Source organism: Alexandromys fortis, unplaced genomic scaffold, assembly GCF_014885135.2.
Source record: "Alexandromys fortis isolate MF-2015 unplaced genomic scaffold, M_Fortis_MF-2015_v1.1 scaffold_42, whole genome shotgun sequence".
Lineage (NCBI taxonomy): Eukaryota > Metazoa > Chordata > Mammalia > Rodentia > Cricetidae > Alexandromys > Alexandromys fortis.
Genome location: NW_026067934.1, coordinates 6,779,946 through 6,793,936, shown reverse-complemented (window position 1 = coordinate 6,793,936; position 13,991 = coordinate 6,779,946). Strand labels below are relative to the sequence as shown.

The 13,991-nt window shown below is 53.3% G+C and overlaps 1 protein-coding gene across 2 annotated transcripts in view; it reads left to right on the top strand.

The window, feature by feature from the left end:
• Ttc7a (tetratricopeptide repeat domain 7A) overlaps nt 1-12,023 on the top strand; it is a 106,387-nt gene extending 94,364 nt beyond the window's left edge. For both annotated transcript variants that reach the window (XM_050146170.1, XM_050146171.1), the window contains one exon: nt 10,126-12,023. In XM_050146170.1, the coding sequence (XP_050002127.1) occupies nt 10,126-10,347 (222 nt within the window). In that variant the 3' untranslated portion in view covers nt 10,348-12,023. The remainder of the gene's footprint in view (nt 1-10,125) is intronic.
• Nucleotides 12,024-13,991: the final 1,968 nt, after the last annotated feature.

Below are 13,991 nucleotides of genomic sequence, written 5' to 3'. Positions count from 1 at the left end.
TGCAGATGTTACTGAAATGGTCCCTTTTCTCTTCCTGGGGTGCCTTGCTGATTTAATGAAATTGGAGCAAGTCGGAGCCAGGCCTGCCCACCCTCAGTTTCCAGCAAGCAGAGGGGCAGTCGGCTCCTGCGTGGGCAGCCCATCCCCTTTCCACAGGCTTTGTTCCTGCCAGCATCCCACACATATGCATAAAGAATAGCAAATTGCAAGCCTGGAGAAGATTTACTAAGCATATTTTCCTAAAGACGTGTGAATGCTTTTAGCATGTTGATTCCAGTGTTCCCCTCATCTAAATGTCTTCCTTGTGCTGACCCGAGACTCGGGACATCAGGGCTCTCATCCTGGGTCTGGCCTTGGTTTACTTGGGGGACTTAAGGAGACTTAACTTCCATGTTCCCGATGCCCCCTTTTGTAAATGGGTAATAATGGTCCCTGAACTATAGTGTTGTTCTAATCAAATGAGTTCATGCACATGAAAGTCTGCAGTGAAATAGGAAAGGAGGCTTAGACAGCATACAGACCAATGTTCTCCAGGCCCCTCCACTGACAGACATTGGTAATCCGTCATAGCATAGCTCTGCTTTGAAACATCAGTGGAGCCTGGGATCTTTAAAATATGATATAACACAGTGGAAAGTATTTCTAGTGGGTTAGGCCAGTTTGATATTTCTACCAAGAATTGATTGCAAAACCATCTGCAGAGAATGAGAGAGACATTGTTTGGTGTATTCTGGGATAGATGCATCCTTAGAGAATTATGCAAAGAAAGGAACAAAGAAGGGTACTGGTCCCCCACCATGAAGTCACTGCCAAGGCAGGTACCTAGGGAAGACATTGTAGCTGTACAACACCACTGAGCCTTTACAGAAACACTGCCTATCGTAGGTGCAAGCAGGAGAGCTATCCTTTCCCGTGGGATTTCAGCCACATACAAGCCTGGGCTGAAAAATTCTTCTGAAGTCATGGGGAAGTCCCCCTTGCCCAGAGTCTGGAAAGAGGAGGGTGGGGATATTCCTAGGGTACTGTTTAGGGGCCAGGTTTGAACCCACATCATAGGGCAGGGCTGGCAAACACCAGGAGAAGAGAAGACACCTGCGGAGGTGTCTAAGACAGGGACAGGTGTTCTGCTGCCCTGTCTGCCATCTTCCTCCCAAGATGCGATGGGGGAGCTCTGCCTGGTTCTGACTTCACCCTCCATGCAAGTTAGGAATCCACATCAGACCGTGCATGAAGGCATTGTCTCCTTGGCAGTTCTATGTCTGAGGTGGTGAGGGAGAGGGATGACAGGGACATAACGCTCTACTGTGCCCACAGCAGAATCCAGAGCAAGAGGATCCCTGATCCCTCTAGTCCTAGAGGCTGTCACAGGTAGTAGGAGTGTCTGCCAGGCGGTCTCCACCTTCCTCCACCACCCGAAACCCTCCTCGGCTAGAGTACTTGAACTCCGTGTGTTGGCGGAAGGCTGTAGTTGACATTGTGTGCCCCATGTAGTATGAGTACAGAAGCAGAGTCTTTATCAGTGTCCATGGAGAAGGAGGGTTGGTCTTCAGGGAGGGCAGGAAGGAACCCCAAGCTCTTACCCTTCATCTCTCTCACAGAACTCCTCGGTAGCACTGGACACTTCCAACACAGTGGGATACAGGAGCCTAGACAGTGGCTAATGGTCTGACCAAGCCAGTGAGAGCCCTCTCAGGAGGGTGTTCCTACGTTGACACCTTAACAGGGAGGGTTATCGGTTGTTCCTGAGGCTGAGGTTGACGTTTGACTCCATTTCCCAATACAATGAAGGAGAACATCATTTTCCTCCATCTTTCTGAGTTGCCGCGTCACTCCCCACCCCCACCATACAGAAGTCAAAGGAACAGAAGAAGCAGACAGTAGTAAATGATTGGGGGCTGGGGGAAGTGACAGTCTCCGAGGCTGTCTGGAACGCTCTCCTAGACAGTCTTCAGCAGAAAACCTACAGTCTTAGAGAGGTGCCAAGACAAAGGACCTTGACACTCTAGGGACAGCAGGTTTGGGGAAGCCAGATGGGACGCTAATGGTGGACAGAGGCTCGTGAGTGTACTCCAGACATTCTAATGGGCCCTTCTGGGGCCCATCAGGACCTGATGTTGAGTTCTGTAACCAACCTTTGTCCCTCTGCAGAGGTGAAGGGGACTTTGTAAATATCTCTCTCCTGTGTCTGCTTCTTTTCAGCTGCTGTTAGCTCAGAATAGCCTTCTCGCCAAAGTGGCATATGTAGGGTTAGTCCGTTCTTCAGTCTCAGCTCCACTAAAGACTCAAGCTCCGGCCACAGGTGGGCCCACTCCCTCCACCCTTGGCTTGCCTTGGATTGTAAGGTGCTTCTCTGCTCTGGAGACAACTCAAGGCACTCAGCCCTGAGTGGGCACGCAAGGTGTTGTGGGTAGCCCCTGCTTTGCTCTCCCAGGGACGGACTTCAGAGACACAGATTCTTGCTCTCTTATTGGGGACTAGCTGCAGGTTCTCCCAGAACCTTTCCTCCTTGGGCACCACAGTCACAGTGGGAAACCCTTCCGTACCAGCTTTGGCTCATAGTCTAATGCCCAGGGATGCAAATGTTCTCTTCCATCTGCCCTGGGAAGGCAGGGAGATAGCAGTGTTGCCACCTCTCTCCTCCTTGATGGCACAGTGACGTAAACTATTCTCCTTCATTGATCTACTCCTCAGTGTACATCAGCCGCGTGACAGGTACACTGTCACACATCTTCCCCCGCCCTGCCGCCTCCCACCTACAGCACTGAGAACTGGGTTCTGAGGCCAGAGAGGTGGACTCTGGTTGTAAAATCCTGTAGAGCATCCCCACCCAGCTCTCCCAGTCCTGGAGGGGTGGTACCAGATTCTCAGAGTGATAAACCAGAGATGGCCAGCCTTGTCCAACCGTAAGTTATGAGAAAACTTAGGCATTATGTTGCTAGGCTTTTCTTTTTTTCTTTCTTATATCAAAGGGAATATAATTTTGGCCCTTGTGACTTCAAAGCATGCTTTAGGGCTCAGAGGAGCTGGAAGCTGTGTAGACAGCATGGGGTCCCACAGTGGCAGCAGCCTGAGCTAGTCCTACCTTTACCCAAGTGGACTTCTGTTGGACCACATCGTATCAGTGTGGGGTAAGGGTCTTCGGTGCAAATTGCCTTGTAGTTTCAGGGGAAACTGATGATCAGTTGGGAGCTGAGGAGGGAAGGAGGAAGAGGAAGGCCGAGACAGAGGTCAGAATTCCCTTTGGAACTGCTTCTAGCGCTGGTTAGCTAAGATCCCAGTACAGCAGCTGGCTCCAGGAGAACTGGCTGGCAGTTGAACGTGGCTTTCAAGCCCACCTGACCTGCACTTGAGGTTCACCTTGCCTTGCTCACTGTTTAACATTGGCCAAGGTTCCTGCCTCTCCAGAGGTTCAGTGTTCCTGTCTGTGAAATGGGGATGGCTCTGCCTAGTATATAGGCTGCTGTTAGAATGAGCATAAGTCATCATGTAAGGTCTTTCTCACTCTGAAGTGGAGCTCCTGGGCCATGTTCAACTGCTTTCAGTTGAGCCAAGCTCAGAGGCATGTTGCCCCAATTTTGCTCCTCACCAAGTACCTCAGAGAGAGGTGGCCGAGGCACAGGTGTTCAGGACACAGGCCCCACGTACCCTGTGAATGGGGCCGAATGAACAGAGTGCAAGGCCATGCAGACCTTAGCTAAGGAGAGGAGTGGAGTGGGTGCCTCCCAAGAGGCCCCAAGCTGGGGGAAGGTGGGGATTGTGACCTTGCCTTGCAGTCTCTTACCTTGGCTGATCTGAGGTAGTTGAAGAGGTGCCGTGGTGGCAGCCTTTGGCGAGGCTCTCTGCTGGTTCTCCTGGCCCTGCGCTCTGGGCTGTCACCCTGCCAGGCTGGTTCAGCATCTGTTTGCTGACATTACAGAGGAAGAGTGGCTGAGAGGCTGAGAAGTCAAGCTTGGTGCCCTGCCATTTGTAAAGGTCCCCTAAAGTTGGACAGAGCGATGACACATGACACAGACCTCAGGGCCCCCAGACCCATCTGCCTCGGTTGCATGTGTCCTAGGTCACAGGGGCCAAAGCGGGGTGCTAATGGCTCTTCAGGGGAGCTGTAGTGGATGGCTTGAGGAGTACAGGCAACTGAGGGAATGGGAAAACCAGAAATTTTGTCTTTGGGGAGAATGGGGGTGGGGTGGGGGGCTGTGGAGGCTGCGCCTGGGGAAGCCATCGATTGAAGCTTCTGTCTGGCAGACAAGTTCATTCAGTAGGACCGTCTTGGCCGTTTGATCCCCAGATGAGGTGATTTCATTGGAAGTTCCTCTCCACATCTCCCTGGAGGCATGCTCCTTGTAGCAAGCAGAAGCGGAGGGGGAGGTGCTAGTGCAAGGTGCTACCTCCCCAGCATCAGACAGGCCAGGGTTCAGAATCTCCTCCACCCCCACCCCTCCTGCCCAGCTTGCCTGGCTGGGCACAGGTTCAGATCATGATGACAGTTGGGCACAGTTGACTCGATTTAGCTCCAGAATCCATTTTATCAACAAAGGAATGGGAAAGACTGTCTGGGGTTACGACAGAGGGTAACCACTAATTAACCCCCTTGTCCAATAACCCATCCTGTCCTCAAATGGCTATTTCTCACTCCACTGAAAACGCAGCCTCCTACTCTACCCCTGGGGACTTCAAAATGAGTCAAGGCCAGTCTTGACCAGAGGTGAGCCTGGCAAAGGCTTCCATTTCCTGGTTTGCTGTAAGCCAGAGTCACAAGATATGACCTGCCTCTGGGCAGTCCAGTGCTTTTGGCCTCTTGGCCCAGAGGCTTCTCTGAAGATAGCCCCATTCAGTCAGAGAGGCCAGCTGGGTCTCTAGACTAGGACACTGCACCCCAGAGACCCACAAAGAGAAAGGAATGGGCATGGGTTTGGCAACACAAGGGCAACACAGCCACCAGCTACCCTAGAAGACCCCTCCTAGGCTGGGCTCCCAGTGGATCTGGGCACTTTCTCAGCAAGGGCCTCTTCAAGAGACATGGGGTTAGTATATCACTTGGACACAAGGTGGACCTGGGAAGAGTTGTGCCCTTTGCTTCCAACAGGGAAGTGGAACTGGCCTAGGACTCTAGTTCTGGAAGGGGTGTGGGACAGAAAGGTGTGTCCCCAGTCTGGTTGGGCAGGCTGAAGGTGACACCCCTGATCAAACCTGGAGCCAGGACTGACCTGGAAGCAGGCAGCCTCCCCAAGTCTCCCGAAGAGGCGCGTTCCAGTGCAATGGCTCCTCCATGCTTCAGTGTCTTCACACAGGGCCTCCGGGGAGCTGCTGTCTCCAGCAGCCTCCCAGCTGATTCCCAGCTTCCCAGCTGGAAAGGCTGTTACAGAATTCCAAGAATGTGCCTGGAGCTCAGAAAGAAAATTCCCAAAATAGCTTCTATAAATACTTTAGGGCAGGGGTGGGGAGGAACAGTTTGCTTGGCCCACAGCTGGCCTAGAACTAAGTACTGCTTCCCAGGGTAGGCTCCCTAAGAAATGATAAAGCCATGCCCAACCCTGCCTGGCCTTCCTGCTGTGCCCCCACTTTAGGAGACATCATGGTGGGGCACTGGATCAATGGGGATGAGACAGTGTTAAGTGACAGAGCTGAGAAGGGCTAGTAAGAGCCTCTCTACACCAAACTGTAGCCTCAATTCTAATCTGTAGCTCAACAGCAAGCCTGGCTCCTAACAGGGAAATGCCCCCAGACCCTCAGTCTCCAGACTGTCTTGAGCAGACCTCAGCAAGGCACAGGTCCCTCAGGATGCCCTTAAGGCTGAGCCAGGTGTCTCTGGCTCTGTGTCCAGGTCCCTCCTACCTGGCTTCTGTTGAGCTGCTATCCTGCTTAGAGCAGAAAGGCTGGCAGGAATGGCGCTTCCTCTCACCCTAGAGTACAGGCCAGGAGAGGCACACAAGAGTCCCACAGTGATCTAGCGTGGTATGGAGGTGGTGTTATGGTTTAAGTAAAATGCTGCAGGTTCCCTGAGGGGTGCAGCGGCAGAAACGCTGCAGGTCCCTGAGTGGCAGCAGTGGGCAGTGGGCCATAAGACCATGCTGCAGGTTCCCGAGTGGTGGCGGGCAGCGGGTCCCGAGACCACGGTGGGCGACAAAGGCAGCTGGATCCCAGGCAGGAAGCTGCATGGTGGGTGAGAGACTGAGATGGGTGGGCAGAGGAAGTGAGTATTTATTTGGTGGGTTATGGAAGGGAAAAGGGAGAAGGGGGAAGAGGGAAGAACAGAGAAAGAGAGAGAGAGAGAGAGAGAGAGAGAGAGAGAGAGAGAGAGAGAGAGAGAGGAGGGAAGCAGGGAGAAGGGAGCGAGGCAGAAGCTGCCTCTTTGAGAGGTGCCACATTAAACTTTGAACAATTTAAATAGGGACGGGAGACTGCAATTTAGCCACGTAGGCAGATGGGAGACTTACAGCAACGATATCATCAGAACTATTTCTGAAGTACACCAGTGACCAGATGCAGCAGGTCATTCTTCAGTGGCAGGGCCCGGAGGAGAAAGTGCCAGGGATTGAGAAAGACAGGAAAAGTAGAAGGTAGGAAAGATAAAAGCTGGGGTGGGGAGGTCTTGACCTTTTGCTTGCAGTCTGAGCCCCTTCCCTTCTGTCTCTCCCAAAAAGGCAGCTTCTGCCTTACTCCCTTCTCCCCACTTTTCTCCTCCCCCTCCTCTCTGCTCTTCTCCCCTTCTCCCCTCACCCCGCCTTCCCTTTCCCCTCCATAACCCACTAAATAAATAATCCAGCTTTACTCTGCATGGTGTGCCTTTCTGTCAGTCGTGTGCCCTCTGCCCACTGTCGCCACTCAGGGACCTGCAGTGCTTTATTTTTACCATTACAGGTGGTGTCTCTTAAGGCTTGCTAATCTCAGGAAAGGCTTCCTTGGAGAGCAGAGACCTGAAATGTGGATGAGGGCAGAGGTACCCACCCTGAGAGCTGGGGAAAGAGGGACTAGAGACAGGGATTTCTGGAGACTGAGCCTAGGCCTGTCCCTCACCAGTGGTGGCTGTTTCTAGCCTAAGTGTGCCTTGCTAGTAGTATCCCATGGTCACAGATAACTGGTACATGGCTACCAAATCCCAGTCATGGCACCACAGTGAAGGGTCAGAAGCTAAGGGCCTCCTCACAGGACTAGATGGCTCTCAGCAGATGAAGGACAGGCGGGGGCAGAGGGATGACACACAACTCCACTGGGGACGTGTGGGGATGGGATGGAACTGAGACACCAGCTCTGTGTTCCCACCATCTCCCTGGAGACCTGTTCTCACAGCCAGTAAAGTGCCGGGAGGGTGCTGATGGACCCTGGGGACAGAGCCAGGCTGGGGACAGCAGGTGAGACCTTGCATCTTCCTGTGGTTGGGTCCCACCCAGTTGTCAGGCGGCAAACAGTGCTGAGTTGCTACCAAACACAAGTGCTGCTGGTGTCAGGGGCAGGTGGCCACAGATTCTGTTACAGGCCTTGGGCCTCCAGCCTTAGCCTGACCCCAGCCTGGCCTGGTGTCTTCTTTCAGGTTCTAAGGTCAGCATGTTGGGGCAGGAGGGCAGGAGCCAGATCCACTGCGCAGCCCTTCCTAACAGAGAGGATTCTGGTGTCTCCCCGCCTCTAAAGACATGGGCAGTGCTGGCCTTTCCCTGCCCCACACCCACGGTACCCCTCCAGAGAAGCTGGCTGTGCCTTCTCCAAATCCCTCCTTCCAGAATTCTCAAGGGCCCAGTGAGGAAGGACTGTCCCATCCCCCAGTTCACAGATAAGGAGAAGGTTGATGACTGCTTGCTGGGGTCACAGTACATCAATGGCAGAGCTGGGATTCAACCCAGCCAGGCTTCTGGCTGCTGAGCCCTGGCCTCTGACCTCTTCTGAGACTCACATTCAGCCAGCAGACACTCTGGCTCCTTCCCACACACCCATACCTTTCCTTTGTTTTGGTTTGGTTTGGGGGTTGGGTTTGGGTTTTTTGTTGTTGTTGTTGTTGTTTTGTTTTGTTTTGTTTTGTTTTGTTTTGTTTTTTTAGGACAGGGTTTCTCTGTAGCTTTGGGTGCCTGTCCTGGAACTAGCTCTTGTAGACCAGGCTGGCCTCGAACTCACAGAGATCTGCCTGCCTCTGCTACCTGAGTGCTGGGATTAAAGGCGTGCGCTGCCACCTCCCAACATGTTTTTGTTTTTTGTTCTTTTCCTCTTTGTCATCCTGGGATTGAGTATAAGGCCTCTCACACACTGGGCAAGTGCTACACTACTGAGCTACACCCCTAGCTCCCTCTGTTTTGATATGGTCTCACTAAGTTCCCCAGGGTAGCCTAGAACTCTGCTGCCCAGGCAGGCTTTGAACTTGTTATGCTCCTGCCTCGGCCTCCTAGTTGGCTGGGATGACAGGCTTGTACCACCAGGCTCAGCTAGAAATTCAGGGGGCTTCAAACTCCTCTGCGATGGAACTCTTCTTGCCAGTAAAACATGCTGTGCAAAAGAGTGCCAGCAAGCAAGCTCAGAGTACCCTCTCTGGTAGGCCCTGCTGGCCACCTCCGGCCTCTGTGGTCAGCATTCACAGGCCTCATCAGACCTCCCATTTTGGTGTCTGGCAGCCATCTGCTAGAACCTTCCTCCCTCCACCCTATGGGCCCTGTTCCATCGTGAGCTACTCAAGGTCCTGCCCCGGGCCGGGCCCTGTGGATGGAACAGTGTGGCCTGGAGCACTGCTGGCCAGCCAGGCACTGCCCTGGTTCTGGCAACCCTGAGTCAGCAAGCTGTGTGTGACTGGTTAGATGCAGAGTCCTTGGAGGCTACACCCTGCCCCCACCTGCTCTTTACAAGCTTCAGGTTGCTAAGTCCTTCCTTGGGCGTGTCTATGCTAGGGTCTAAGGAAGGAGCCATGCTGGAAGTCAGTTCTGCCTCCCTGCTTTCTGGCCCCAGGACCTCCAGCCGGCACCTCTAGCCTTTTCCCAGTCTTCCTGAGTACCATCTTTCTTGCCTAATTGGTCATGTTTCAAGCTCTCTTAGGACTTTATGAAGTCAGCTATGTACATCTTTCCTGGTGCATCTCCATAGCAACCGAAGGCCTAACTCTCTGGAGCTTAGGGAGGAGGAAAATAATCCGGCTAAAAATGTACATGGCCGTCAGTGGGCGGGCTGCAGAGAGGGGGCTTCAAGCACAGAGCCAGCTCCCCACACTCACCCTGCTCCCTTGCCTACCCAGGAAGTCAGAGCTGGAGATTTACCTCCACTCTTACTTCTGGACATCTTGAGATTCCTTCAGAGCCTGGCCAGATATCAGTGAATAGCCTTTCTGGGACCTGAGCCTTCCTCATGCCCCTCCACCCTGTCCCTTGTACCCAGTGTGTGTTTGGGGGTGGGAGGAGAGTGTTCAAGGCTGCCAGTTTCACTTCTCCCCACCTTTGCGACAATTTCTGGCACTTCCTCTAGTTCTGGTAATAGTCAGTTGAGCTAAACTGCAAGGCCCTGCTTCCCGCCTCCTGACCTGGACTTCCAGGTTCTACATCCCCGAGCCCCTTCTAACCCATCCCCTCAGCAGCTGCTGTTCCTCACCCTCTCCCTCCTGTGACCCTCAGCTGCCAGCATGGGCTCTGCTGGGTGCTTGGCTCTCAGGAAGACGGGATGCTGATGCAAGCAGAGAAGCTTCCCCTCCTTGTCACAAAGTAGATGTGCCTTCGCTCTTGGTGCTCCTGGGGTGAGGGGCAGCTCCATGCTGCAGGCGGCATGCTCCTGGCTGCATTTCTTGGACAGCTTTGCCTCCACTGACTCATTTGAGCTGTGTCATCCGAAATAACCATGCTGGGATATTTTTTGTTAACTTTCTTCCCCATTTGTTGAAGAGTGAATTGAGGGCCCAGAATCTCCCACATGGAGCCACTCAAAATCAGGTCTAGACTTGCAGGCCTGTCTCTTGAAGGAACCTAGTTCCTCCAAGGCTAAAGCAGGGTTTGGTCAGGGACAGAGAGGTTTTGCATGAATAAAGGACATGGTCATTTGTCTGTGGCCAAGCCAGACCTAGGGCCTCCCTGGCCGGTGGCCAGGAGCAAGCTGCTGCTGCCCTCTCTGGTTGCTAGGCTCCCTCTGTCCAGGTCTTGTTAACCCTGCCCTTTGCTTCATTTCTAGGGTCTGATGCTGAGTCAACTGGGCCACAAGAGCCTGGCTCAGAAGGTGCTGCGGGATGCTGTGGAGAGACAGAGCACCTGCCACGAAGCCTGGCAGGGCCTGGGTGAGGTGCTGCAGGACCAGGGCCAGAATGAGGCTGCCGTCGACTGCTTTCTCACTGCCCTGGAGCTGGAGGCCAGCAACCCCGTGCTCCCCTTCTCCATCATCCCCAGAGAGCTGTGAGCCTCTGCAGAGGCTGCCGGCTGTCCAGTGCGCACAGCAGACATAGGCAGGGGGCATGGAAGGACGGCTGCACTCAGGTGTGGGCCTCAGGGAATAGATGATTAGTGAAAGCTTCCACAGGCTCCGATGCCAGTTCTCCACCCACCCCCCACCCACTGCAGGGCCAACTAGGCCTGAGATACCATCTGAAGCTGGGTGGACAAGATTTGCATCCAAAGCAAATGTCTTGCTCCCTGGAGGCCGACACTGTGGTGTTGCTGAGCACGGGGGGGGGGGGGGGGGGGGGGGGGCTTTAGATAAAAGGTGTGTTTGGACCCAAGCCCCACCCTCAGGCTCCCTGATACCCCCTCCCCGGATTTCCTGGTTTTGGATGAACCAATCTTGAGTTGGTGTCCCATAGAGATGAACCTGCCAGCTGCCCTCTGGCTGAGCCAGGCTTTTCCTGGCCTTTCCTGGTACCTTGGGAGACAAACTGGCTTGAATCTGACTTTCCAGAGCTGTGACATGCCGAGAACCTTGGACACACTTTCCTCGTCCAATCCCAGGGCAGTGCAAGCTTGGAGATTGTTCTCTGGCCTTGCCCAGGACAGCCACAGCTTGAGGTCCCAGATACAGGGAGGAAAGTGGGCTCCTGGGTTCCTATGAGACTGAATTAGCACCGATGATGCCCAGTGTTGCCTCTGTGGGGAGGTTTCCTGAGAGCTACGGGTGCTTTCTGTGTGCCGCCAAGTGCCTTTGGTGCTCATGTCAGGCCAGGCCTCACCACTCCCGTCTCCCTGGAAACATGCCCCAGCCAGCAGGCTCCATGGGCCTTATAGCAATGGCCTCTTGGGTAGGCCTTGAAATACAAAACAGGGTTCTGACCTAGCCATTTCTAGTGCCTTGAGTGCATATTTCTTCAAGGCTTTCCCTGCAGTGCAGGCCCCTCTGGGGTGAGGGACATGGAAGTGAGAGTTTCTAGACTTCCCCCCAATACACATCCTCATTCCCAGCCAGTTTTCTCGCTGGGCTTTGATGAGTGACCCTAACCCCAGCTTGGCCTTTAAGCTCCCCTTTTCCAGAGCCCCACAGAGGCCATGCTTGAGTGAGTGGAGGAGGATGGGGACAGGGCCAGGGGCTGGGCAGATGTCCCTCGCTGACTTGTCAGCCGGCCACTCTGCCTCTGGAACTTCCCTTAGGAACTGTCCCCCATGGTCTGACAGAGAGTCCCCTCTCTCCCCTGCACTCTGGCTGGGTCTCCCTCAGCTGCCTGGTTTACCATGGCCAGCACAGCTTCCTGGATGGAGCAGACCATTGGAGCCTGGCTCTCTCCTTTACGGCCTTAGCACTGCATGTCCCCTCTTGTCCCCAGGGAGCTCGTATCCCCTGGTCACAGCCCCAGGCCAGAGGGAAGATATTCAGTCCTTGGTCTCTTGGTTGAAGGTCTCTATGTGTATGTGTGTATATAAATATGGATAGCTATATATGCTAAACATCTATATTTTTATGGAATTCTGTTAGAAAAAGAGTAAAAACTAGGCAGATACTATTGGTATATCTTGAAGAGATGGTTAGTCTGAGCAGTGGGAAAGACACCAAATGCATTCTGACTTAAGTGTTCCCTCTTTGGAGGCCATGGGGGACAGGGCCCAGTGACCTTGGAAACTGAATAAATGACCCTTGAAGGGGAAACTGGACTGTCTGAAGCAGTGTGTTCATTCTTCTGGCATGCAGTACAGTGGAGAGGAGGGTCACATCAGAGGAGAGGCTCTGAAGGCTACACTTGGAACCTGGGAAGGTGGTGGAGGAGGGGTGAGGCAGAGAAAAAGAAGACCAGCCTTCAAGGTCTGGATCTCCAGTAGGAGAGCCTTGCCTGGCGAGCTGTGAACCTCTAGGATTGGGGGTGACTGGGCCACATCCAGATGGACCTGTCTGCAGAGAAGCTCACAATAATGCATCTGAAGTAATTATACCTCAGCAATTATATAATTATAAAAGTTATCTACTACAAAACATGCACCAAAATTGTTCAAAGAATGATGTAAGTTCTCAGAGAGGCTCTGCGTTATCATGACCCCAAGGGATTGCCTCCTGCACCCTAGAGTGGCAGACACCCCCAACACTGCACCCCGCCACCCCATACTTTAAGGACAGCCATTATGTGACTTCCCCAGTGCCCTCTACTGTCCCAGGCTCTCACTGCAGTCACCCTCCCTCCTTACCTCTACCATGACCTTGTAACATGGCATTGGTAGCCTAGAGAAGAAGGGGGAGCCCAACTGTTTTTGAGATTTCGTCCATTCAGTAGTGGGGTTGCACATTGAACCCAGGCCCTTAAGCGTGGCAAGCATGCATGTGCCTGCTACCACTGAACGACATCCCCAGCCCTCTCCCCACTTTCCTTCAAAGGCAGGATCTCATGTAGCCTATGCTGCCATCACTCCAACTCTTTTTTGGGTACCAAAGTGTTCATTGTTGTACCGTACCCTGACCCGGGACTCAAATATCATCACCATGCAAATGTCTCTTGGCCTCCAAGCCTCCCACTTGCCCACCCCACAGTGCTGAGCCTAGGGGTCTAGGGAGATGCCTGGAAAGTCTCCGCTGTGCCCTGCCAGGGTTCCCTGAAGGTAATGCACCTGCACCAGGCAACAGTTGCTCCAAGGAGCTGTGGAAACAAGAGACCTGGGACTAGAGCAGCCATGGCCTCCATCCTACCCTGACAGAGGCAGAACAGTGACACTGTAGTTACCAACTGCGTTGGAACCTCTCTTTGTCCTCCACTGGTTGGGTGGCCTTGAGCAAGATGCTTAACCTCTCTGTACCTGCTTTCTCATCTGCAAAATAGCAAAGGAATCACACCTGCTTTGTGGATTATGATTATATAAAAAACATTTTTGAGGACTCTGGGCTGGACACCACCACACTGGCCCTCAGTCCCACTGCCCCCTGCCTTGCTCCTACAGCACCAAGCCACAGAGCAGTCTGTTCTTGAGCAAGAGAATCCACTTGGTCATTTGTTGTATGGGTCACTTGGCATCCTATAGACTGGCTTCACTAGGGGGTGTGTATTGCCCTGATCAAGTCAATTGTGACACAACCCCCAGGACACAAAATATAGCAGCTTATGTAATTAAAATTCTATTCCCTTCTGAGATGTTCCACCAGCTAAGTCCTTCCTATGCCAGGCCTTCTGTTTAATGGGCACAGCATGGATCCCTCTGGAGGGGCACACAGAGAACACACCCAGCTGCGTCTTTGTCCTCATTACCTGTGGAGCAGTAGTGGGTGCCTCTCCTCCTAGGTCTTCTCTTGGGATGAAGGTGGCGATGACGACCCTAATACACATCCATGCCCAGCACTTGGCCACTTACCTGACACTGGACTCACAGTCAACTGCTAATCACCCCTTTGGCAGTTCACAGCCTTGGTAGGAGTGAGGCTCTGTCCCAAAGAAAGAGATTATCATGTCTTATCCACCCTTGCCTGAGAGTCCAGGGTCTGTACTCTGTCATCTGCCATCCTCTAAAGACACAAAGAGCTCAAGGGCTCTCAGAACAGAGACAAGAAGTTTCTCACTGCCACAGTGGAAGGGAAATGGGCTCCTGGACACTGGCACCGTAGGAGTCTTCTCTGGCAGTGTCCTGAGAAGGTCACATCAGTCC